Source organism: Pollicipes pollicipes, unplaced genomic scaffold, assembly GCF_011947565.3.
Source record: "Pollicipes pollicipes isolate AB1234 unplaced genomic scaffold, Ppol_2.1 Scaffold_4002;HRSCAF=4701_pilon_pilon_pilon, whole genome shotgun sequence".
In the NCBI taxonomy this organism is placed as follows: Eukaryota; Metazoa; Arthropoda; class Thecostraca; order Pollicipedomorpha; family Pollicipedidae; genus Pollicipes; species Pollicipes pollicipes.
In genome coordinates this window covers 2,652,093-2,678,371 of record NW_023596420.1, presented here as the reverse complement: position 1 = coordinate 2,678,371, position 26,279 = coordinate 2,652,093, and the positions used below count along the sequence as shown (strand labels likewise).

At 55.9% G+C, this 26,279-nt stretch overlaps 1 protein-coding gene across 1 annotated transcript in view; it reads right to left on the bottom strand.

Moving 5' to 3' along the window:
- Positions 1 to 11,136: 11,136 nt before the first annotated feature.
- amon (prohormone processing protease amontillado) overlaps positions 11,137 to 26,279 on the bottom strand; it is a 53,616-nt gene continuing 38,473 nt past the window's right edge. Inside the window, exons 8-13 of the mRNA XM_037216733.1 lie at positions 24,953 to 25,165; positions 24,525 to 24,625; positions 22,272 to 22,505; positions 15,866 to 16,030; positions 14,627 to 14,744; positions 11,137 to 13,094 (exon numbers count right to left, since the gene is read on the bottom strand). Of these exons, the coding sequence (XP_037072628.1) occupies positions 12,930 to 13,094; positions 14,627 to 14,744; positions 15,866 to 16,030; positions 22,272 to 22,505; positions 24,525 to 24,625; positions 24,953 to 25,165 (996 nt within the window). The 3' untranslated portion in view covers positions 11,137 to 12,929. The remainder of the gene's footprint in view (positions 13,095 to 14,626; positions 14,745 to 15,865; positions 16,031 to 22,271; positions 22,506 to 24,524; positions 24,626 to 24,952; positions 25,166 to 26,279) is intronic.

Sequence of the window (26,279 nt, the reverse complement as noted above, 5' to 3'; positions counted from 1 at the left end):
TCATAGCGACTCTTGGCATTCAATTTTCTCCGCATTTTACGTCGCATTTCCCACAAAATTAGAGGCTAGTGCCCTTACCCCAACCTAACGTATTCGCCGACACAAAAGCTACCAAATTAATTTCCCGCTCCAGTTAGACTGATGCGTTAATCTGGTAGCGCTTTCCCTCCATGCTGGCGGGCTGGCAAAAAATTCCGTCATCAGCGTCAGGCGGCGCATGACGTATCGGGCCACACGACTTTGTGGTCACATGACGTGACGTGACGTGAAATACTGGGCCGTGATTGGTGCTGATAAGCGTGCTGGCGACAGACCGAACGCGGCCTCGGTAGGGTCACGGCGGGTTCGCCAGATGAACTTTGAGTGGCCCCGTTCGTTCTGTCGTCAGCACGACTGTCAGCTTGAATGTGCGACGTCGTGCGTGCTGGCGGAGCGTCCGGTGTGCGGGCTAGCAAGAATTGTTTTTTTAACTTCACGTTTCCTTCGTCTTTTGTCTTTTACTAAAGCCTGCTCACCAACCGGCTTACCGGCTTACCGCCGATCATGACAACTACCTACGAAGCGGCGTTTGTAAGTGTGGCTTCTGTTCCGGTATTACCACCATCTATCTCATTCGCACATTGAGTGTTTATTCCCATATCCAAATCGGTTCAATTTCTTCCCATTATTTTAAGTGTTTACTTACAACGTTATTAATTTACTGGGCAATAGAACCACGCACTCCACCAATCACTGTCACTTGCCTTTTCATGGCTACTCTTAGCATTTCAATTCCCTCTTTATCTATCTTACGTCGCATTTTCCCCAAGCTTGGAGACGGGTACCCCCACCCCATCTATTCGCCTCCATCCCACCTGACAACAGATCGAACGCGGCTAATTGCGCCGGGCTTGGCATCATTAACATTTCCCAGCAGCATGCCATTCTCTCTCAAATTACGCATACGTACATACATTGTGAAATATGCAACCGTATTTTTTCGGCGATGGCTGGCCGTGCCGCTGAGAACACATCGCACAAGAACACACATGTCTATGGCAAATGGTTGCATTTTTATCCACATCAAGTTGTCAGCAATGATAATCCGTTTCATTCTACGAGAACATTGCAGACAAGAAGGAACACGAGTTGTGCGGTGGCGAAGGAGTGACGGACTGCAGGTTGTGGCTGTTGTTGGCACTAAGCAGGTGTCGTCTAAATACAATAAATGCACATCACATGGCAATATGAACATTATTAAAGTATAACATCTCGAAACCAAGTGAAGATGCCACAGAGATACAGCAAACTTGATCGCTTGAACTCTGGAAGTGTCACAAGGATCATTAAAAATATCCGCTCTAGTGTTGCTTGCCAAGAAAGCATCCCCAACGCTTGACAATGTGCAAAACAGACCGCTCTGTACTGTCTGCACACCAGTGCAAGGTACAGTGAACGGAGATCGGCTGACAGGGGATCGGCGGAGGCACAAGCAAGCAACACAGGCAAGCGTAGCAAATTTTGAAAGTCCAGTTAACATTCGAAGATGTTTCTCAGAAAAGGCAAATCGTGCTGCATTCTTCGTGTTGTTAGGGATGGAATTTTGAAGTGAAGCAGAAGATGAAGTGTGTGAAGCCACGATGACAACGTGTTTTGGAAGGTCTTTTTCAAGCATATTGCATTTGCTTGTATCGCTTGCTTTTACATATGTCAATGTTGTGGTACGCTGAAAACCATCGTGTGAAAATGTATCCAAAATATATAATTGATTAATGCGACACGTGTCTTCCGTTTAGTACTTTTCATGTGACGTCATTTTACTTCCATGAGACAATCTCTTCGCTGTCAGCGAAACGCGCACTCAACGTACTGTTTAAAACGTATATTTCAAGCAATGTTCGTGACACTTTTCACTCCATGAATCGAGATGAAACAAACCGCACGACGAACTCCCGGTGTAAGACGAATCTGTCCGCCTGGATCTCGTGTCAGCCGGGAGCAGCCGGCGACAGCGTCACTCGTGTGACCTTGGAGCGCCCTCCGCTGCCGCCGCACAGCTCGTCTTCGGCGCCGGAGCGCCCGTCACCGCGCCTTGGCCGGCGTACAGCTGGTCCGCGCGGCGTGTCGCCACGGCTCGTTGATCGGAACGCCCTGCCAGAAGCGCACGCGCTCCTCGAACAGCCGCTCTCCGACGGACGGCTCCGAGTTGAGCCGCATGTGGCGCTGACCTCGCCGGGTGAAGCTGGATCGGTCGGGCTCGGCAGCACGCCAGAGCTGGGACGGCCGGTGCGGGCGAAGCTGGTCTGCAGCCTCACCATAAAGCGGTGGTGTGGGTCGACGAGCCAGCCGAATAGGCTGTCTGTTTTGCGTTGCTGACCAGGTACGCCAGGTCGTCGCCGTGTGATGGACCCAACTGCGGTGCCCCAAATCCAAATTGCTCTGCAATGAAGAAGCGAGCAGATCCTCTGTGATCTAACACGAGTTTGTAGACCGGTGCGTGGAGTGCCGCCAGGCGCACCTCCTCCCACATGGGAGCAACGAAAGTTCGATCACTCGTGGCTTGAGCAAGTGGCAGATGATGATCTTGGCTGGATGTGTCGTTGGCGACGTAGAAATTAATGACGTTAGTGACTTCTTCGCTGGGGCTCGACCCGCAGCCCAGGAGAGTGTCTTCGGATTGGATAGTTGGACCGTCTACCGAGACCCAATGAACAGGATTTCCTGAAAGGTGACCTTCCAACACTGATTTGTCTCGAAGTACCACAGAAGCAAACAGTGTCCCTTCCACTTCCGCAATGCCATTTATCCATGGAACTAGGTTGAATTATCCACCCTTGAGGAGGTAGAACGGACCTATCGGCGGACCTGGAGATTTGTATTCGTGGTCCACCCGTGGATGAAAATGGATTGCTTGCAAACCTATTTTCTTATAGGCTTCGATGTAACCTTCGGATGGGGCGTTTCTCATGCATTGAACCATGATGGAGACATGGTCGGCAGAACAGTTAACCTGTCTCGCGAATTTCTCAGCGGACCCCTTCGCTTTGCCACATGCTGCGAAGGTAGCCAGCGCGGAGCCTGACTGGCTGATGGCGTGGTGAAACAGGCCTTTCGCCAGGGGGCTCAGCACCAGAAGTGAGACACTGCCCCCCCCCCCCTCCCCCCCCCCCCCCCCCGCCGACTCGCGGAAATGGTCACCGCATTGGGATCTCCGCCAAAGCGTGCGATATGATCGCGGACCCACAGCAGCAGCATCACCTGGTCCAGAAGGCCGTGGTTCCGTGGAGCATTCTTATCGCGTGTCGCAAAGAAACCAAACGTCCCTAAACGGCAATTGAAGGTCACCAGCACCACAGCTTTGTCCATGAAATAGTTGGGTCCGTACAACTCGTCTCCGCTGCCATCACAAAGCCGCCGCCGCCGTGGATGAAGACCATGACGGGCAAATCTCCAACGGCACCCCTCAGCACGGGCAACTGCGGCGTGTTCGCGTTGGCGACCAGGCAGTCCTCGTCTCCCTCCAGACTGCTGTTCTTAAGCCCGTTGTACTGCAGACACGTGCGGCCGTGCTCCATACCATCCAGTACGTCCGCCCAGCCCGGGTGGCGCTGCGGCGGCTGAAAGCTGTACTGCAGACACGTGCGGCCGGGCTCCATACCGTCCAGCACGTCCGCCCAGCCCGGGTGGTGCTGCGGCGGCTGAAAGCCGTACTGCAGATACATGCGGCCGTGCTCCATACCGCCCAGCACGTCCGCTTAGCCCGGGTGGCGCTGCGGCGGCTGAAAGCGGAGCGCCCCAAGCGGCGCGCGCGCGTACGGAATCCTCTTGAAGCCGAAGAAGAGGCCGCCGGCGGCGCCGCGCCATGCCACGCCGCGGGCGAGGCCCTCTCGCGAGGCGACCAGCGGGCGGGACTGCTGGTCGGCGTAGCCTGCCGCTGTGGCCAGCACCAGCGTCAGACGCAGCAGTGTCGCCGGCGCGCGGCGAAGGTTGGCGGCCATGTCTGCTGAGCAGAGGACAGTGGGGCCGAGCGGACGCTCGCGGATGCGCTCGCTCTCAGCGGCAGCGTGACATTGATACTGGGCGGTCGGAGCTGGCTCCGCGCTCGCCTTTAGCGGCAGCGTGACGCTGATACCGGGCGGTCGGAGCTGGCTCCGCGCTCGCCCTCAGCGGCAGCGTGACACCGATACTGGGCGGTCGGAGCTGGCTCCGCGCTCGCTCTCAGCGGCAGCGTGACATTGATACTGGGAGGTCGGAGCTGGCTCCGCGCTCGCCCTCGGCGGCAGCGTAGCACTGATACTGGGCGGTCGGAGCTGGCTCCGCGCTCGCCCTCAGCGGCAGCGTGGCACTGATACCGGGCCGGTAGGAACTGGCTATGTCGGCCAGACACAGAAAAATAAACACACGCTGCCGGAGTCAATTCCGCCATTACGCTGCGGGGGCGCTTAAACCGCACGGTCTCGGCTGTATACACGGGCGACTTATCTTTGGGGATAGATAGAAAAAGCTCTTTTGATATAGTTAGCTGATTTCACCTGTGGTATAGGATTTGTGACAGATTTCTCCAAAAATGTGAAGCACTTCGCTCCCATCATTGATTGCCAAATGTCATGTTTGGCTGCCTGCGCTTGCGTTCGTGTCGGTCAGCTGACACGCAGATTTCTGAAACACTTCCCAGATGCTTTCAATAAAGCATCAGTACTAATGGAAGCTCACAAACCCGGACTATCATAGCCATTCACAAGGCAAGCCCAGGGCACATATCAGCGTGTACACGTACAGTTGAAAAATCACGCTGCGTGTGTATCTGATTTGATGATTTGATGCCGCACGTTCATTTCGGTACATGCTCGCCACGTTCGTAAACACTCGATTATGGCCAAAGCAGTGACAGCCAAGGTACTTACAGTTCGATTACAGCCGGGGCCACCACAGGTAGGTAACAGCTCTATACTCATTCCCTTATGGTGGTTTCTTCAGTTGAGACTCCTGTCACGCATCTTTCCACTGGGTCACGCCATCCGGGTGGGCTCCGTCCGATAATACAGAAGTAGTAACTCGTTAACAGGCCATAATTTCCGGGAGTGTAAACAAACCCTTCAGAGATTGGTATATAGCTATATCCAACATGATTCGTGGGATTTTTGGAACGCTTGTTTAAACGAAATAGTGCGCTTTTAAAGTGGCAGAAAAATTGGCCAAAGTTCGTTGACGTCTTCAAAAATTGGTTAAAATGTCATATAAATGTTACTCGTCAAGACATGTACGAGCAACATTTGAACATCAAATTAATGTATTGTCTTATTTGTAGTAGAGCATTCATGATGCCTTACAACAGCGGCTTGCTGAGGTAAAGAGCTTTTACCTTTTTGCATTCAGGCCTAGCGAGTCGACAGACCTGCTTTGACGCTGCTTTGGACAATCGGCTTTCATTAAAACTTAATGAAGGTCTACGAGCGAAGCTGACCGGTCAGTAACACAAACTTGACGCGGTTTCAGTTCAATTGCATAGTTATTCACCCCTTGCTAAATCTGCAAGCCATTCGCCTTCAAACATGGAAAAATGATGCGATTTTTTGCGCTCAATAGTACAGCATTGGGCATATCAGGCAGAGTGAATGAACGATGTCCAAAACCTTTAAGCGTTGGGCAGAACTTTCCCACCATTCTCCAAAACAGTCTCCAGTCACTGAAACGGAATGTATCACGCACATCTATCTGTCTCTGACAGCTATTTCAAACACCAGTTAAGATTTACCATCAGAGGTTTTTAGCCTTGCAGAATTCGTAAAGCCGACTATTTGGCTGACTTGTTCTCCGGTCGCAGCCAGCTGCCAGTGTCCCCCGGGTGTACAAGCACCGCCTGTCGCAGCCAGCTGCCAGTGTCCCCCGGGTGTACAAGCACCGTCTGTCGCAGCCAGCTGCCAGTGTCCCCCGGGTGTACAAGCACCGTCTGTCGCAGCCAGCTGCCAGTGTCCCCCGGGTGTACAAGCACCGCCTGTCGCAGCCAACTGCCAGTGTCCCCCGGGTGTGCAAGCACCGCCTGTCGCAGCCAGCTGCCAGTGTTCCCCCGGGTGTGCAAGCACCGCCTGTTCGGCAGCCAGCTGTCAAGTGTCCCCCGGGTGTGCAAGCACCGCCTGTCGCAGCCAGCTGTCAGTGTCCCCCCGGGTGTGCAAGCACCGCCTGTCCGCAGCCAACTGCCAGTGTCCCCCGGGTGTTGCAAGCACCGCCTGTCGCAGCCAGGCTGTCAGTGTCCCCCCGGGTGTGCAAGCACCGCCTGTCGCAGCCAGCTGGTCAGTGTCCCCCGGGTGTGCAAGCACCGCCTGTCGCAGCCAACTGCCAGTGTCCCCCGGGTGTACAAGCACCGCCTGTCGCAGCCAACTGCCAGTGTCCCCCAAGGTGTGCAAGCACCGCCTGTCGCAGCCAGCTGCCAGTGTCCCCCGGGTGTACAAGCACCGCCTGTCGCAGCCAGCTGCCAGTGTCCCCCGAGCGTACAAGCACCGTCTGTCGCAGCCAGCTGTCAGTGTCCCCCGGGTGTGCAAGCACCGCCTGTCGCAGCCAGCTGTCAGTGTCCCCCGGTGTGCAAGCACCGCCTGTCGCAGCCAGCTGCCAGTGTCCCCCGGGTGTACAAGCACCGTCTGTCGCAGCCAGCTGTCAGTGTCCCCCGGGTGTACAAGCACCGCCTGTCGCAGCCAACTGCCAGTGTCCCCCGGGTGTACAAGCACCGTCTGTCGGGACGATAACACAAGGACAATTGTAACAGATGACAAGGAAGTGGCAAAATCTGCATGGGCACAAACAGTGTCTCATCGATGATATAGCAAAGATGACGATCATGGTTTCAGCGCCTACCTATCTCGTCTGCCTACTTTTGATCTTTAAAGGAGTGGTCGAACTATTTTTAGCTTTAATCAACGGCTTCAACCATTGTCGAAAGCTGAATGGACAGTTATACAGAATGGACTACTAACTGCCGTCTCATGACGAACCTTCTCACCGAGCGGTAGATCATTTTGTCCATGTTTGATCTGTTTTCCCGACTACCTAGGCGTCCTGCCAGGCTGATGTGGTGCGTGTGGATTTACCCTAACGTGAATATTATTACTGACCTAGTGAACACTGGCACCATCAATAGCCTATAGCACATAACATGTTTTTAACATTTCCGAAAACTTTACTCAGGAACTAGGGACTTCATAACACCCAACACACACCAGAAACGACAGAAGGCGATCATTGCTATATAGCATATAGGCCCCAGTGACTTGGGGCCGAAGACCCCCCTCCAAAATGGATGCATGAGGGTGCGCTCTTGTGGGCTGAACGGAACTTGCATCAGTTTTTGAAAGGTGTCTCGTTATCTGCCTACCTTCTAGAGGACGGCCACTGAAGTGATCATACTCTCCTCCGATAGCTTAGGGTTTCCAGAGATTCAAAAACACTCTCTGGTCATTGACGTCTCTCGTGTGAGACTGACAGATCTATGAAATTTTTTTGACAGGTAGCTCTAAAGCTCACGCGTGCCCGTCACTAGGCACATAGAAGCCCATGAGACCTGTTGGTACATGCCTGTAATAGACTGAGGAGTCCTTAAGGAGTATGACGACGGGCTTTCAGAACCCCATGGACACCCTGGGCTCCACCCGCATAGGGCCTTTCAATAAATGGAAGGGTGGAGGCACTCGGGATCCAAGGGTCTACTTTGGCTAGGATGTCATTAGGTTAAGGATCCCAAAAAGATCCATGAACGGTTCCCTTGAAAAGAGGCGCATAAGGATCTAAGTGGGTCGTTTAGCGGAGGGTCTCTAAAAGCGCTGTTGGTCTTTTGTAGAGATTTCTGGGTGAACAAGCGGCCTTCTTTGGCGACGATCGCCGATGAATCCAACTGGCTATCACGTGACTAGCATTTGTCAGTCACGTGACTATTGACAGACTGGCTATCGACTGGCTGACTGACACTGGCTGCCTTAATGCGCAGGGTTTTGGTCTGTTACATAAAATATGTACTCAAAATATGTCACAAAATATTGACTCGGGCCCACACGGTGTTCGGGCCCACAGGCCCTGTGGGGGCATTCTTGGGATGCTCCCAAACGTGCACACATTAGCTTAACTTTGATGCCATGAACATGATGATTAAAAACTCATGCCCGTCTGCCCTTTCATCGTTCCATGTCATACAGGACGTGTTAATGATGATAAACGATGGTGCGCGTGCTATATCAATGACACGTTGCGGCACTTGCTTGCGTTAGTTGAAACAAATCAGTTTCGTCTTTTAAACGCCAGAGGCCGCGCCCAAATTGCTCAGCCAGCAAACCCACATGCAGCCAACTTGCAGTGTCTTGGTGAAGAAGCCGGGCTGTCAGCGCTGTATCAGTTGAGCGCCCTGTCACCCGGGCTCCGGAGAAAGCTGGTCAGGTAGTCGCAATGGTCAGGTAGTTGCCTGTCTCATGTGATATACTTATTACCCCATTGGTGTCCAAGGACGCAGCCAGAGTCCTGGCAAGGGATATACAGAGTTGACAAAGGGCTCCCTCACCGTGAGACCCCCCCCCCCCCCCAGAAAAACAAACGTTCACCTGATATGGCCCACTTGATTTTGAGGAGGCACGATTTTTTGCTTATTTGTCTTTTCGGCCATTTTGATTTCAATTGAACCAGAAGAATAGCGAAATATGTCATCTTATTTGTATTTCAAGTCAACAAGATGAAGAAAGTGGCATTAGTTAGCCCGCGCCTTGCCGATGAGTCAATTTCACCTCCCCCCAAGGATTTTCAAGAACGTTTTGCGAAAGGTGTGGCATGACCGCTCCAAACCTGCATGCCTGCAGGCAGTTGAATAGTGAATCTTTTGGGGTGCAAAATTAGATGTACCCTTTAAGGTCACTAACCAATGGCTGTTTAAAATCAAGCCGTGGCTATTAGCGAGGGCAATTTCTAAAGAATTGTTAAATCTTGTGCGACAATAGATTATAAGACAAAGCCGCACGTCTCTGAGATAGGTTTGTACACAATCAGACAATTAGAGTTAGGCTTATGACAAATTCACTTGACCTTGGATCGGTTACAAAGGTTAGATCTAGATGAGGCCAACCCGTTTTTTTTTGTTTTTTTTACTGGAAGACTTAGTTCATTGGGTATACTGATTTTCAACTTTTTGATAATGGGGATCACAACAGATATATTTTACGGACTGCTTCAAGATAGGTCACTGACTTTAAGTAGCGCCGATGAGCTTTGTTGTTCAGAGGAGTACCACCCAGCGTAACCTCTGGCGCTCATTTAAATTATAAAATCAAAATAGTCTTGTAGGCTTTTGGTACCCGTGACCTTTCAAAGGTCAAACAAGGTCACTGATCTAAAATTAACACCATTTACTATTTTGCTTAGAACAGGTATTTAGGTTCAAGGCAGTTGCCTGAGGAGGTCTGGGGGCACGTTGGACATAAATCTGGATTTTGAGCTTGTTTGACCTTATTTTACCAGAAGGTTATGATCTAGTAACTTGAAATTGTGACAGTGATTTCACGTACAGACAAACCCACGCTGTGAGTTTGGGATACCTAGTTTTCTTAGTTATTTTATATCTCAGGGGGCCAAATTGACCGCCCCACCCACCCGAGCGTATGGCATTGAGCCGGCCACCCGGATGCGAATTTGACTGCATGGAATAAATCACCGGCGCAATCAATTCTACCGGCGCAATCAATTCTATCAGTGAACACTTTCCCGACTGATAACACTCAAGGGGTTTGCTAGCATTTGTATGTGCTCTACAGACATTAAGGACCTCGTCAACGTAGATGGTAGGTCTAAACGAGGTCAACAATTTGTAACCCTGTGCACCCCCCCCCCCCCCCTTCGCCCACCTGCGCCACTGTTGCTGGTACCACGTGACGCTCATAACACTCTGGGAGGAATCGAATCAATACATCATAAGACTCCCAACGCTCCGATACGTGCAATACCCAACAAGCACCATATGACACCCATATGGGCATTCCACGGGCCGTTACACATACGGCGCTCAAGTAGATCTGACGTGGCATGTGAGGGGCATGGTCCATAGACATGATGACACTCGCAGGGTCATCGTGGTCGATAGAGGGGCAGCTTTTCAATAGAGGGATAGCTTTATGTGGTCCCAATTCGAAAAACAGGTGAACATGCTCATATGCTGCCCACGTGGACACACAGACTGGAGAAGAGCGAGGCCATAAAGTGCCCGTGTGAGTATCACGTGGTTTAGAGTTGGGCAAGCTCACATGGTATCCATGTGAGCACTACGTGATTAAGTGCTGGATAAGCCCACACGGTACCCATGTGCACTGCGCGTGCCATATCGACATATGGGTAAGCCCACATGGCACTCAGCGGCCACTCCCGTATGAGTACCAAGGCATTTACACATGTAGTTCCGTGTGAATATCAGTGGGCTGGTCGCGTGGGCCACTCTCGTGTGAGTACCATGGCGTTCACCCATGTAGTTCCGTGTGAATACCGGTGGGCCGGTCGCGTGGGGTCTACGTGTTTACCGCATGTCAGTGCTAGCTTGGATGTTGCGAAGGGCTTTCTGGGGCTTTTAGGGGCTTTCTGCATTACAGCGAGAAGCCACGAATGACCCTTGAGTTCCCATATTCTGGAGCGAAATCAAAATGCATATTTTTGGTTATACTACATGACAGGCACGTGGATGCATCAAAACCATACGTGGTTCAGATGCTCAGAGGAAGGTCGCTGAGAAAATCACGGCGCAAAAAGCGTGCCTCCACGTCATCTGTACATTTTTCCAGCAGATCTTGAAGAACATGATGAGATGCCGTCAATATTACGAACGCAGTACGAGCATCGACATCTGAATAGTTGTAGGCTTACGAAGGTCCAGGTCCACCAGATCCAGAGGCGGGAACAAATAGCTGAGGCAGAAAACTTGGAAGTTTGTAAAGAAAGCCACGTGGGCGGTGAGTTAAAGCGCATCAAGCCCATTCTTCACAGGTCCGTCTGTTGTCACGGTCTGGGCGTCATTCACCCAAAATAAAAGCCAAAAAACGCGGACCTGAGATAATGTAAGCCTGTGGAGTCTGGGTGCAGAGCGTTGCCTGCAGCTGACTGCACACTTTCATTTAGCACGGTGATTCACGAGCACAGCTACAAGAATGTTGTCCGACGGTTTATTGAACGAATGGATCAGTACAGAATTACGAACGACACGTCCAGCCGGCAAAACACAGAGACAGTCACGGCGCGCGCCGACTTGACCTGGCCTGCACCGCCCGTCGGCACAGCTCGGAGCGTGCATCGTCGAAGACGTCTACATCTAGTTAACACGGAGACGCGTCTGGGGCGTGCGTTGTTGACATGGAGACGCGTCTGGGGCATGCGTTGTTGACATGGAGACGCGTCTGGGGCATGCGTTGTTGACATGGAGACGCGTCTGGGGCGTGCGTTGTTGACATGGAGACGCGTCTGGGGCGTGCGTTGTTGACATGGAGACGCGTCTGGGGCGTGCGTTGTTGAGGCCCAGGAGTCGACCAGTCGTTCTGGACTCGGGGCGGACCACGAGTCCGTCCGGTCCCGTCTCCACGCGCGCCGCCTGCCCTCTGTCGGAGGGTACGGCGTCGACCGCTAGAGGTCCGCCGCTCCCGGCCGTGCTCGGTCCAGTCGTGCAGGCTCGACCAGGCTGGCGTCGCACTGGCAGGGCCCCTCTGTCTGCGGCTGACTGGAAACGGACCGGACTCTGCCATGCCCCATCGGTGGTCTTCAACCTGAATCGATTATTTCATCTCCACGCGGGATGACAAGGAAACCTCTGGAGCTGATGGCGTTGGGTTCGTACTTGTGATTGTGGCTTAGCGCATTTCATCTGACTGGAAATTCTTTTTAAAAATTGAAGACCTTTCGAACAAAGCGAAGTGCTCCCACGTTTGTGATTTTATCCCTGGCTGGCCTGGCGCTGTTGGTGCCCAGGTCAACAGCCCCGAGGCGCGGCGCCTCTCCGGCCGCCGAGCACCGCGGTGCTGACAAGCCGACCTGCTGCGTCCCCGACCACGGCGGCCGTGCGCCTGTGTCGCCACCTGTCGACCCGGCCCGAGAACGTCCGCTGCGATCGGCCTCTCATCTCCTGACCTCGCGATGTCCTGGCCGGGTCGCCACGTCCTCCCGTGGCCCCCCGGCCGCCGCCAGCTCACCAGATGGTGACCAGTTTACAACGTTCCGCCACCGCGCCGCCGCGAACGCCCGGTGACCTGCCACGTCAGCTTCTCTGTCAACTCATGAGACATAATTTGGCTGTAATTGTACGAGTCTGAAACCGCCGCGTGACTTAGAATGACGGATGGAGACGACGCGCACTGCGGCCTAGTTTTGCCAAGTCTTGAACGACTGTACTCACATGGATCCACACGATATGTTCCAGTGAGATCGCATCCACAAAAATATATCGGATTTCTATCGCGGCGCGGATATAGGCATCGCATCTATGTACAGGGTCAAGCCAACGTAGGGAAGCTTTTCCACAGTTCGCCAGCCGACGCAGCACGCCGAAAGTGCAGAGTCAACTCCCCTCCCCGACCCCCTGCGCGGTTTGGCAATCGGTTAGCAGCGGAAGAGGCCCCGACAGCTGGGTCGGAGGCGCTCGCGGCCATACGGAAACCTAGGGCGACGGTGCTTACCGCCAACCCAGCCTGTCTTGACCGTCCTTCAACGCGGCCCGCCGCCGGCGACGGCTATCTTGCCAAGGAGTCAGCCGGACGACTGAAAAACAAATCCTCGAAACCCAGCCGCGTTTATACGTCGCCTCTGAAAGTTCTTCGCTGCAGCCGGCGCCAGCTTGCGGCCGCATCTCGACCTCGGCGTCCGGGGCGGGCGGCGCCGGCGAGTCCGCCGGGGGGAGGAGGCGGCTCACGCCCGCTGCCGCCGCCGTCGCCGCCGCTGATCCGGCCGGCCGCCGCCTAGATGCGCGCCTTGGTGGATTCGTGCACCTTCTTGACAACGGCTAGCTTAGAGTGCGGGTCGGTTACGAGCAGAGAGCTGTACGGCGGCAGCCGAGTGCCGTGCAGCATCAGCGTCCACTCGCGGATGAAGCCCTCCTGCGGCGACTTGCTGTTGAACTGCGCCTGGGGGCGGGCAGCGCGGGGTCAGCGGTCCCAGTATGGGGTCACAGGTAAAGGTGTAAGGTCAGATATGGTGGGGTGGGGTCATCGATGGTGCTCCGGGGCAGGTAGCGACAGCGCCAGATCAACGGTGGCGACGCGGGGGGAGGGGAGGGGAGGGACTTGGCTGACGCGGCGGTGTGTGGTCATCGGGTATAGCTGACGTTCGGGGTGCCGACGTGGGTTTTGAGGTGACTGTATGAGGTCATCAGGATTTGTGGTGACGTTGATGAGCAAGGGGTGCCGGGTACAGGGCAGAGATGACAGGAGTGCAACAAATCAACAGCAATATTCAAAAATGTTAAATGGTGGCATTCATTTCCAAAGTCGGTACAGCACGTTCTTACACCAAAAAGCAGGGAGTCTCGAAAACGAGCAATAAAGGTAACGCTTCAACAAATGTAAGAGTCTTTTCAAGTGCCGGAAGATCTAAACTATGCATTCTTCTGATAAAAGTTCGCTATTCCCGGACAAATTCAACCTCTTTTGTATTGACGACTCGTCTAAAACATGAACCCTACCGAACTGCGAAACGGGAACAGTGAACAATGCTGGCCGACCGGCCCGGCCCCGGGCGGTTCGGCCTCCATCGGCTCGGTCTCAGTCGGTCCATTCTCAGTCGACCCGGTCCCAGTCGGCTAAGTTTCAGCCGGTTTGGTATTGGTCGGCCCGGTCTCAATCGGCTCGGTCTCGGTCGGCCGGGTATCGGTCGCCCCGGTCTCAGTCGGCCCGGTCTCAGTCAGCTCGGTATCGGTCGGCTCGACCTCGGTCGCCCCGGTCTCAGTCGCCCCGGTCTCAGTCGGCCCTGTCTCAGTCGGCGCGTTTTCGGTCTGTCCGGTTTCAGTCGGCTCTGTCTCCTTCGGCGCGGTCTCGGTCGGCCCGGCCTAAGTCGGCCCGATCTCGGTCGGTCCGGTCTCAGTCGGCCCGGTTTCAGTCATCTAAGTTTTAATCAGTCCGGCATCGGTCAGCTCGGTATCGGTCGGCTCGGTCTCGGTCGCCCCGGTCTCAGTCGGCCCGGTCTCAGTTGGCCCGGCCTCAGTCGGCCCGGTCTCAGTCGGCCCGGTCTCACTCGGCCTGGTCTCAGTAAGCCCGATCTTAGTCGGCCCGGTCTCAGTCAGCCCGGCCTCAGTCGGCCCGGTCTCAGTCGGCCCGGTCTCAGTCAGCCCGGCCTCAGTCGGCCCGGTCTCAGTCGGCCCGGCCTCAGTCAGCCCGGCCTCAGTCGGCCCGGTCTCACTCGGCCCGGTCTCAGTAAGCCCGGACTCAGTTGGCCCGGTCTCAGTCGGCCCGGCCTCAGTCAGCCCGGCCTCAGTCGGCCCGGTCTCACTCGGCCTGGCCTCAGTCGGCCCGGCCTCAGTCGGCCCGGTCTCAGTCGGCCCGGCCTCAGTCAGCCCGGCCTCAGTCGGTCCGGTCTCACTCGGCCCGGTCTCAGTCAGCCCGGCCTCAGTCGGCCCGGTCGCGGCCGGTCCGGTGGCTCATTAGTTTCAGCTAGCCCTCACCTCCAACACCCACGTGCCGGCCGGGTGCTCGGCCCACGTGTGGGTGGTCATGAACGGCCATTTGGTGAAGCCGTCCCGGTCGTCACGGTCGTTCGGCCGCCGGCTCAGAATCATCGATCTGGCGCGGGCAGCGGTGAGGTCAGTGCCGGGAGCAGGTGGGACGAGACCATCCCGGGTCGACGCAGGGCACCTCTCCAAGATCAAGCATGTCTAACAAAAGCATGTTATATGATTACCATTCACCCGATCCGCCGACAGCAAAAAAGGGCACGTCGCGTTTATAAATCAGAGAAGAGCAGCAATTTGTCCAGCAGTACATTGATAACATTGCGGATAAGACAATGGGCTGATGGCAGAAATGCTCTCCGACTGATGAGTAAAAGGTCAATGAATTTCATAACACCTGCCCCTGGCTGGCGGTAGGCCTGATGACGCATCATCGAGGTTTTGCTCCACAATTCCTGCCTTCGGTAGAGCCAAGAGCTAACAACGCTGACGAAAACATATTCTCCGGGATGGCGCATGCGGCTGAGATTGGATCCGTTCTGGGCTCCCAGGCTGTCTATTGACCCTTACTATTTGTAAAGTAATATCAAAGAAGATTCTCTGGAATGAAACAACCAACTACGAAGGTGAACTGGGAGCCGGGAAACCTGAAATTGAAAGACAGAAAGCCAAAACGGCTGCAAGGTGTCAAGGTTGTATACAATTTCATTAACGAAATAATTGAAGTCTGTAAGCGAGAGAAATATGCGTATTCAAGCTGGCTTCTGTTGCGGGTTTGCTCTATTTCGCTGTCAAATTCAAGGCATTTGATTGTTGCAAATTTTGTCGGCATCCCCAGCGAAAAAATAGGACGAATGAGCTGCATTCCGTAGCTGCTCAGGGCCGTTTACTGCATCTTCATCACAACATCCGTGGAGGGGTTATCGTGCGGTCTCGGAGAGATTCACCATACGCAGACCGCTGCTGGTGGGTCTTGACCCAGGCAGGTGGTCACTGGTGGGACGGGACCCGCACAGGTGGCTCTTGGTAGATCTTAACCCACGCAGGTGGCTTCTGGTGCAACGGGAGTCACGCAGATGGCCGTTGGTGGGACGGAACCTAGGCGGGTGGCCAATGGTGGGACAAAACCCACGTAGGTGGCCAATGGTGGGGCGGAACCCACGCAGGTGGCCAATGGTGGTGGCTGGTGGGACGGTACCCACGCCGCTGCCGCCTTGGCTCGCGCCGGCCTACCTGGTGCCCATGGGCGATGTGAGGAAGAGCTCGACGTCGCCGCGTCGGGTGGAGTTGATGGTAATGACGGCCTGCACGTGCTCCAGGTAGTTGACTTCTGTGTCGGACCCGGCACAGCCCGTCGTCGTGATGTTCCAGCGCAGGGTGCCGTTCTGGGGGATCGGGCTGTGGGCAGAAGGGCGGAGAGTCAGCAGGGGAGGCTCTGGCGTCTCAGCAGGGAGGCCCTGCACGACCAGCATGGGCGGCCCTAGTGGGTCAGCAGAGGCGGCCCTGAAGGGTCATCAGCGGCGGCCCTGAACGGTCAGCATGCGTGGTCCCAGTGGGTGAGCAGTGGCGGCCCTGGAGGGTCAGCAGCGGCGGCCCTGGAGGGTCAGCAGCGGCGGCCCTGGAGGGTCAGCAGCGGCGGCCCTGGAGGGTCAGCAGCGGCGGCCTTGGAGGGTCAGCAGCGGCGGCCCTGAAGGGTCAGCAGCGGCGGCCCTGGAGGGTCAGCAGCGGCGGCCCTGGAGGGTCAGCAGCGGCGGCCCTGGAGGGTCAGCAGCGGCGGCCCTGGAGGGTCAGCAGCGGCGGCCCTTGAGACTCAGCAGGGGCAGCCCTGGCGGGTCAGCAGCGGCGGTCCATCGGGCTCGGTCCTCGCCGTGTCAGCAGGAGCGGCTCAGTGATCAGACTGACCGGTCAGCAGATGGGCTATTTAGGTGCCAGCTGTAAAACCTTCCGCTCTTCATGTTACCAGATTTGGCATGACGCAAAAGGGCGTGCCGATGAGTGATAGCTGCCATATTAAACCTGACACACTCAGATGCGATGCAATCGACTATTGCAATAAGAAGATTGGCCGATGGAAAGCGTAGCTAGAAAATCCTTCGCATGCCGCATACAGTTACGTTAAGTACAAAATAGCTTGTAATCACTCAGATGGTTCTTGGTTAGTGGTAATCGGTCCATTACACATCGAAATAACTTCCTCAGTGCCAAAGGCCGCTGCGTAACACCGATACAAATAATGGACTACTCATGACTGCATTCTATCACTCACATCTGACCACTATAAGACATTCGATTTCCAGGCCTGACCACAGCAGAGCGAAATAATCAGATACTGTCATACTGAGCGCAATACAACACCAGCCACCCATCGATCTTGCTTATTCGCAGTGAAAGATATGAAGAGTCATTTAATGGAACTATTCCGACACGGCCACAAGCCCTGGCCTCACAGAAGTGCGCCCAATGAATGCAGTGCGAGATACAAATCATTGTCTAAAGCCGATGGTGTTACTGCTCAGCAGGAGGCATACATCTGTGTGGATGACTTACGCGTTCAAATGCACGTGGATGGCGCAGGAGAGACATCTGCGTCGCAGTTGGCCACCATTCCACCCAGTCAGTAAAGAGTCGCTCAATAAGACTTAGCTCAATGCGCAACGGCTTGAAGACCGTCACTCGCCCCGTTAATTCTGCAGCTCCGCTGTAGTCCGCGGCGCAGGGGACATTTGTCGCCGGTGCGACTGGTCGGCGGCCGCTGCTGCTGCGATGCGTCCAGCCCAGGACAGAAGCATCGCAGTTTTCCGGCGAAACGGCCGACGTGACGACCGCTGAACGTCGACCGCAGCCGCTGCGGATGGACCGTCGCCGGCGCCCATCAGCAGTCCGCCGGCCGTTCGGTCCGCACGGCCGGCGCGGTGCGATGAGACGGGACTGCAGAGGCGGACACATGGCCCGACCCAGACGCCATGGCCCCGACGGCCGTGCTGCCCCGGTCTGGCCCAGTCTGGTCCCGACGGCCCCAGCCGGGCGCCCGGTCTGGCCCAGTCTGGCGGCGACGGCCCCAGCCGGGCGCCCGGTCTGGCCCAGTCTGGCGGCGACGGCCTCAGCCGGGCGCCCGGTCTGGCCCAGTCTGGCGGCGACGACTCCAGCCGAGCGCCCGGTCTGGCCCAGTCTGGCGGCGACGACTCCAGCCGAGCGCCCGGTCTGGCCCAGTCTGGCGGCGACGGCCTCAGCCGGGCGCCCGGTCTGGCCCAGTCTGGCGGCGACGGCCTCAGCCGGGCGCCCGGTCTGGCCCAGTCTGGCGGCGACGGCCCCAGCCGAGCGCGGCTCCGCGCGCTCCCAGAGAGCGGCGACCGCGCTCAGCTGAAGTACTTCCCACGCCCTCGCCGGACGCGGCCTCGACGCGTTGTGAACCCGAGTCCTCCACCGGTGCCGCAAATATCTGCCGCAGTACGTCTGTACTGTTGGGGGGAGGACAAGCCAACACGCCATGTGTCAGCCCTCAGGCCGCTACAGGGAGCAGGTCGGAATTGGGCTGTCCCCAGGCTAGATCGCCGACTGAGACCCGTAGGCCATCCGTTGTCGGTCGGGTCGATTTCGGTCGCAGCACGAGCCGAGATCATCCCACGTCGCCCCAAACGCCCGACTCGCTTGGCACACGTGTCACGAAATACAATTTGAATCCCAGCTTGATGTGGCTAAGGTAAAACTGACCTGACGCTGGAATACTGATGAAGGTGCTTTGTCATACGTGAGCTCGCGTGAAATATGGTCCAGGAATATTCCGTACGCTATAGAAACCACTCCACCATTACTCTCTTCATCACTCCCTGCCAGCAGTAGCAGCTATAGCTGATTGGCAAAAATGCACAGGGAGTATACATGCGGTCACTCTATGCGTACTCCCTGGCGCAGGCCTGAACGTTCACATATAACAGATTGTCGTTAAGAGTACCATCACAGAGGGTAAGCAGCTAGGTTGAGGCTAGGTCGCATCATATCATTCAGAGCTCTCACAGGTCTTGGTTAAACTAGTTCAACTCAAAGTTCATACAGGCATCGCCGGTTAGATTGAGAAATGTTCCACACTAGGTGAATATGGTCATCCAGTAAACCATTATCCGCTACGACGAAGGCTAATGTGCGGAGAATGGCCCAAGCCCGGAGTGCCACCACAGCAAATACTCTCTTATGGGAAATTATCCTTGCATCTGGGGATATTACGATGAGCGCTGGGCGGTGGTGTTACGGTGAGCGGTGATGTTACGGCGAGAGGGGATGCTACGGTGAACGGTGGTGTTACGGTGAGCGGGGATGTTACGGTGAGCGGTGATGTTACGGTGAGCGGTGTTGTTACGGTGAGCGGTGGTGTTACGGTGAGCGAGACCCCGTGGCTTTAGTGATGCAATATATTGTGCAGCATCATCGTTACACATTATGATGCAGCTGTGTCATGTGTAGCTATATTTATGGATCATTCATATATTTGTAGCATTTTCACGGATGATCTACATTCAAGCGTGCAATAATTTCAGCCAGGGGAAATCGAACTGAATGTTCAAGGTATATGCTGGTGCATTCGACAAGCCGGCGCTGGCGACTGACCATCACGGTCGTTGTGTCTGTACCTACGGCCGTCTGCGTCTTATACATGGTAAAGAGATCGCATGACTTTCTGCAAGGCTCTGGCTCCATTGGCCACCTATGCTTAACGCAATCAGGCTTATTAAAAGTTTTCCTATTGTCTTTTCTTGAAACGAAGCAAAAATTGTGACTGCAGAGCGTCTCGGCGCGTGCGGATGCTAAACGGACATGCTGCCGCTTTTGCAAACTTGTGGCGCTTAGCTCACGGTAACCCTATTACCTAAAACACTGTCATTATACCGCCCCATAAGCTCCATGTTGAGGCGAAAGTATTGCAGAAATACTGCAGAACAGGAATCCATGGTTAACGATAAGGAGCATAAACACAAATCAAAAAGGGCTACGTAATTTGTTAAATGCGCGATACCTTTGGGGCCGTTACTCTCAGTTTATCTACAGACTGTCCAACGCCACCGTCACGCTGGGGTATAATGCCGCCCCGACCATGCTGGGCCCGTATTCCGGCAGCACTGAGTACGAGCCCCGGCACGCGCTCGCTGCTCGGCCGGATTCATGTGGAGACGCCAGTCAGCACCTGGCCAGGGACGGCCAGCTGCCACGCGGCGGCCCTGGCGTGGCAGGTATGCAGAACTCGTAAATTATCCGCAGTCCCGGGACGCCGCGCGTGGGAACAGCATTACCTGATAGACTGGAATGGAAAACATCATGTCATGAGGTCGGATATTCGGAGAGAGCTTTTATTAGCAGGCAACATGGTACCATAGCCAACCACGCAAGCCACTGCAGACGTGTCGTATTTAATGCAAAACATGTTCTTGGCCGGAAGAGCTCATGGCACTGCGCACGCAAAAAAGACAGCGGGAAAGGTGGCCTGATATCAGATGCATGAAGTGTGTAACATACAATGTTTCCGGGATGTTTTGCACAGGAAGTGTCCAATGCAAAATTATTCTTGTTATCTGTCCTTCGTGATTAAAAAAGAAGCTGCGCCGCGGTTACGTGGCGTCGTTAAGGGCTAGAAACAACAACTGTTTGAGTGCTAAGGCGAGCATGGATATCTGGAGTGGTTACAGCAAGCCATATTTAGGTATGCAATGAGTATATAACCAAGCGCACCAATTTTTGTTGCCAATTTTGGTTTCGTGAAATGTGGTACAATGCACAGCGGTAACAATTAAGTCGTTAAGCTGGGAACGTATGGAAATCGTGGTGTCATCAACTGCCATTTGTACGAGAAGAACGTTACCATTCCCTCTCATCATTCCCGGCAGCTTTGCTGCACCGACTCCCCTAAGCTTCCTCCCGCCAGGCACTAACCGCCCCGGGCCGCGCCAAGACGGCACCGAGCGGCGGCGGAGCCCCGACGAGGCCGGCCACGTGCCGTTCAATTTTCCGCCGGGTGCACGCGGCCACCACGGGTGCTGGTTCAAGCTCTCGGGCGAAGTCGGCCGCACATGTCGACCAGCCAATCAAAATGTCCGGGACAGCCCAGCGGCGCCGACGGCCGCTGCGTGGGCGCGCCGCGAATACAGGCGGCAGCCGCGCATGGCGCTGGTCGGCCGCCGCGTCCCCGGCGTACCACCGTCGGGCTCCTTTTGGCCGCGACGTGGCCGCCGCCTGCGGCTGGGTTGCTGACTACTGAGCGAGGGGGTGAAATAAGGCCGCCTTCGGTTCGAAATTGCACTCGTCGTACGTGTACATGAGTGAGACCGAGTTATTGGATGAGGTTTTCAGCCTCTGTGCATGCAGTGTTTCGGTGGTGCACTGATACGTAAACTTGATCCGGGATTACACGGGGATATAAGGCAAGAACCGGAAGCGGACATCATGTTAGAAGGGGCGCATGCTGTCATGTAACATGTATGTTGTCATGTAACAGAACAAGACAACATTCACTTCCTGTCCGCTTGTATCCATGGACGGCATTTAAAGTGGCATAACGCCGTCCATCGCAGTCCGTCACTCAGCCACCGTGGGGGCGGGTACAACTGTCACGAGCCGTCACTCCTCTCTGACGCAGGTGACGAGGCGGTCCCAGTGGCGCAGTTAGCGGCGATTGTAGCGATGAGCGGAGTTGACGTTATCAGTGATCACGTCAGAATCGCCCCGAATCGGCGCAGGACGGCCACCCATGCACGCTGCTGATGGCGACGGTTACGACACTGGAGATGGGCACGACGGCCAGCCAAGTATGCTGCTGATGGCGACGGTTACGACACTGGAGATAGGCAGGACGGCCAGCCATGTACGCTGCTGATGGCGACGGTTACGACACTGGAGATGGGCACGACGGCCAGCCAAGTACGCTGCTGATGGCGACGGTTACGACACTGGAGATGGGCACGACGGCCAGCCATGTACGCTGCTGATGGCGACGGTCACGACGTTGGGAATGGTTAGGACGGACGGCCATGTACGCTGCTGATGGCCGCCATCACGACGTTGGAGATGGGCAGGACGGACGGTCATGTACGCTGCTGATGGCGACGGTCACGACGTTGGGAATGGGGCGACAGTCGTGGCGGCGGCGACGATCGCCGGCAGTCCCGGGTAAGCTCAGTAGGTACGACTGACCCGCCCTGGTCACGGTGAGTACGAATGACCTATCCAGGGCGATGTACGCACTTGCTCGCCACTGGCTCTTGATGACTGCTCTGATGCGACATGCTACGGCCCCGTCGCTGAAGCCGCTCGGTAAAACTGACCTGTCTCTGGCGACAGCGGCCCCAATTGACCTCCGACGACAGCGACTCCAGCTGACCTGTCTCTGACGACAGCAACCTTAACTGGCCCGTTTCTGACGACAGCAACGCCAACTGACCCGTCTCTGAAGACAGCAACTCAAACTGACCTGTCTCTGACGATGGCGACCCCAACAGACCTCTCTGACGACAGCGACTCCAACTGAGCAGCCCCCCTGACATAAGCTCGCAGCGCCGCCGCCACGAGCGGGTGCGACCGACCTGACCCCGACGGCTGGCGCCGAGCGCGCCGGCTCCCGCCCCGCCGACACCGCCCGGGGCGCGGCAAAACTGACCTGTCCCGCACGACGCTGCCAGCCTGGCAGTGGTAGCGGGCCGGCACCTCCTGCCAGCGGCTCGCCAGCGCCACCATCGCCCCGGCGTCCATCACGCCGAAGCCGAACAGGTGGTTGTACTCGAGCCCCACGCCGTTCATGTGCCAGAAGTAACGCTTCTTGTGGTCGTACAGCGAGTTGCGCTTGGACGTGAGTACGGTCAGATGCTGTACGTCCCGCCAGGTCAGCCGCGGGCTGGGGGCAAGGCGGGCGCGCTTGACAGACGGTAGGCGCGTGACAAACGGCCGGCGCGTGGCAGACGGCAGGGGCGTGGCAGACGGCCGGCGCGTGGCAGACGGCCGGCGCGTGGCAGACGGCCGGCGCGTGACAAACGACCGGCGAGTGGCAGACGGTAGGGGCGTGACAGACAGCAGTCCACCGGGTCAGCTGCGGGCTGGGGGCGCGGCGGTCGGCGCCTGACAGACTGCCGGTGCGTGACAGACGGCAGGCGCGTGACAGACTGACAGAGGGCAACATGTGATGGGCCGTGACGGGACGGGATGTAACAGACTAGGAAAGGTTATGTGTTCAGAAAGCTGTCAGAAGGCTGGCTGCGGGAGAGCAGGGGAGCAAGTACATTACGGACTGCGAGAGGATAGGGGAGTGACGGACCAAGAGAGATTGGCGGGCGTTAGGGGGCTACAAGCCCTGTTTGTACAAGGTTTGTAAAGTACAAGGCTGTTTCCCCTACGCGAAGCAAGTCATTGTTGCACATACAATATATGTGTATATATATATATATATATATATATATATATATATATGCATTTGTGGGTTTCTGAGGCAAATATGCCTCCTCTCCTTTCCACATCGTGATTTTAACTGTATTCATCACGTGATATCCTCCAGCCAGTTGTAGCCTGAGTTTTTAAACGCCTCAAAGAAAAGTAACCGCGATTGTGGCGGAGGGACCAGTGAAGCTTTGCCCCGCGAGCATCGGCCACATCTGACATATGACCAACACATGACATGAGCAATTAGCATGAGAATTCCCGGAAGCCTTCGCAACGCCGATGCTCGGTCCGAAGGTCGCGCTCACTCGACGCCAGTCGGGGCGGAGCCAGGCTTCAGGGTCAATATTGATTAGATAGGCCGACGTTGGCCTTCGAATGCAAGCTCGGCAGAGCTGGGGCTGTGGACTGAGCTGGGGCTGTATACAGAGCTGGGGCTGTGGACAGAGCTGGGGCTGTGGGTAGAGCTGAGGCTCTGGATAGAGCTGAGGCTGTGGATAGAGCTGGGGCTGTGGGTAGAGCTGAGGCTGTGGATAGAGCTGAGGCTGTGGGTAGAGCTGGGGCTGTATACAGAGCTGGGGCTGTATACAGAGCTGGGGCTGTGAACAGAGCTGAGGCTGTCGGTAGAGCTGGGGCTGTATACAGAGCTGGGGCTGTGGACAGAGCTGGGGCTGTGGGTAGAGCTGAGGCTGTGGATAGAACTGAGGCTGTGGATAGAGCTGAGGCTGTGGGTAGAGCTGGGGTTGTATACAGAGCTGGGGCTGTATACAGAGCTGGGGCTGTGAACAGAGCTGAGGCTGTGGGTAGAGCTGGGGCTGTATACAGAGCTGGGGCTGTGAACAGAGCTGAGGCTGTGGATAGAGCTGAGGCTGTGGATAGAGCTGAGGCTGTGGATAAAGCTGGGGCCGTGGGCAGGAAGCGGAGACTGGATCAGCGTAAAGACTGGAGAGTCAGAGTTGAGGACGCGGATAGGGCAGCGGCTGAGGCAACGCTCATGGCGGGAGCAGAGACGAGGCTGAGGACAGAGCCCAGGCGTGCAGCATGGCGCGCAGGCCGGGGCAGGGAAGAGTCTGGGACGGATCAGAGGCTGAAGACGGCGAGAAACGGGACAGAGCAGTGATAAGGCGTTTAACCTCGTTAAAAATACGCCAGTCTTGGGAATATAAGCTGCGGTGCCTCCGACTACAAAACTAAGCCACGGCTGCGGAAGAAAGGATGTAGACTAATCGCTCCGCAGCTGTTCTGAGCGCGGAGCGTAATGTCCGCGGCTCAGCCCTCGGAGCGGCTCAGAATCCAGTCGCATCCCGCCGCGACTGCTGAGAGGAGCTCAGCGTCCAGGCGCTGAGCTAGTCAAGCGTGGAGACGGTTCAGCAGGCTCGCATTCAGCAGAGGCACGGTACGTTCGAGCATCGACTGAACGTGCTCTGTTCAACAGCGGTGCTGCAGGCAGTCCCCAGATGGGGAGGGGGGGGGGGGGACTCACTTGGCCTCCAGCGCCAGCGCGAAGACCCCGGCCGCCTCGGGCGCAGCCGCCGACGTGCCCGAGTGGGTCTTGGTGCACTGGCCGTACAGGTCCGTCGTCGCCTGAAGCGGGGCGAACTGTCAGCAGGAGGCCTGTCCGGCACGTGGACAGGGTCAGTGCGCCACCGGACGGACTATCTGCGCCCTCTCCGCCGCAGGGTGCCGAACGCTTTTGGAGGTTGTTCACGCGGGCAGCGGGGACAGGTGAAGCGTAAAGGCTGGGCAGAGAGGAATGGGCCCAAACTTGGAAAAACTGCGGAGTCCGAAGTGGTACGCTATGGAAATATTTGAAATGCGGAAGCCTGCCTTTGCCTTGCTGCAGTTTTGTAGTGCTCGAAACTAAGGTATGCAGCGTCTGGCATGCTCTTTGCACGTTTGAGATCGTCTCACCACGCCGGTGGTAGGGTCCTTGGCGCCGTTCGAGAAGGTGGATGCAATGGTGGAGGAGCAGCTCTCGTCGTAGTGGGCGTTCTCGCCGTCGTTGATGGCCGAGTTGATGGAGATGGTCCACATGCTGGCAGCGTATCCGTCACAATTGCAGTCGTCGTCCTCCCCGCCGTCGCCCGAGGCCCACACGTAGATGTTACCCAGGCCGCGGCGTCCCTGAGGACGAGCATTCGAGGTCGCTTGGACTGCTCCGGAGTGCGGCGACTCTTCGCCTGAGGGAATTTTTATGCTGCCTTATAGCAGCAGGGATCCATGAAGTCTCCCCTACCAGGAGTCTCCGCCTGAATGGATTCTAATGCTGCTTTATAGCAGCATGGATCCATGAATTCGCCCCTACCAGGACGTACTTGCTATACATGGCCATCCCTTTGAGCACACCAGCCAGTGGTCCACACAACACCGCGCTGTTGTGAGAACTGTTGCCTAGCAATGTGGGCACTCAAACAAGCAGCCTAAGACGGCAACCTTGGTGCTCAAGTCTACAGGGTAAATCAAGGTCATCCAACACGAAACGCGAAACAAAGCTTTTCTCCGCCCTGACAGTTCACGTTATGTGCCAGTGGTAGTATTGCAGAGGGTCGCTTTGGCTAATGAGCTCATCACCTTTCTCGCGTCTGAGAGGTCACAAATGCGCTTGGTCGCAAATGAAGCTACGACTTTGCTAGAGTACTTATCGCTATATGCTGCCGGGAACTAGGGGCATGAGTCCTCCCATGGGCGTCCCTGAGAATAGCCAAATCTAGAAGTAGTCACGTGGTATAGGTGAAAATTCAATATTGCACACCAAAGGTAAGTGAATCCCTCGCGCACGTTCCCTATCATTCTACTTTGAGGACAGCACTCCGTCCGTTGCGCACGTCATCACTGCAAACAAGGCTGCGCGGATACAAGAGGATCAGCGGTTTGGCCAGGTTGCCAGAATGTGAGTTATCTGCGAGAAGTATATCTTGCCGTGCACTGTTTGCATTTATGCATGGACTATGCGTAGATATTGGGAGATCCATGGAGGAAACCTACGCCCCGCTTTGCTGATCAATCGCGTCTCCTCCTCAAACAACGCAAAATGTGGTTGGATCGCGCGCCGTAAATACGCTGATGCATCACCTTATCCTCCTGAAATAAAGGTCAAGAATCCTACACACTCGGGTGCACCGCCCACCCCTTCGTCTATAAGCGTCTGCCGAAATCACGCCCTGACCCAGGAACGCCAGCCGGCAGAACTCCTTTCATGACCAGCAGACACGCGCTATTATGCAGCTACGCCGCCGCC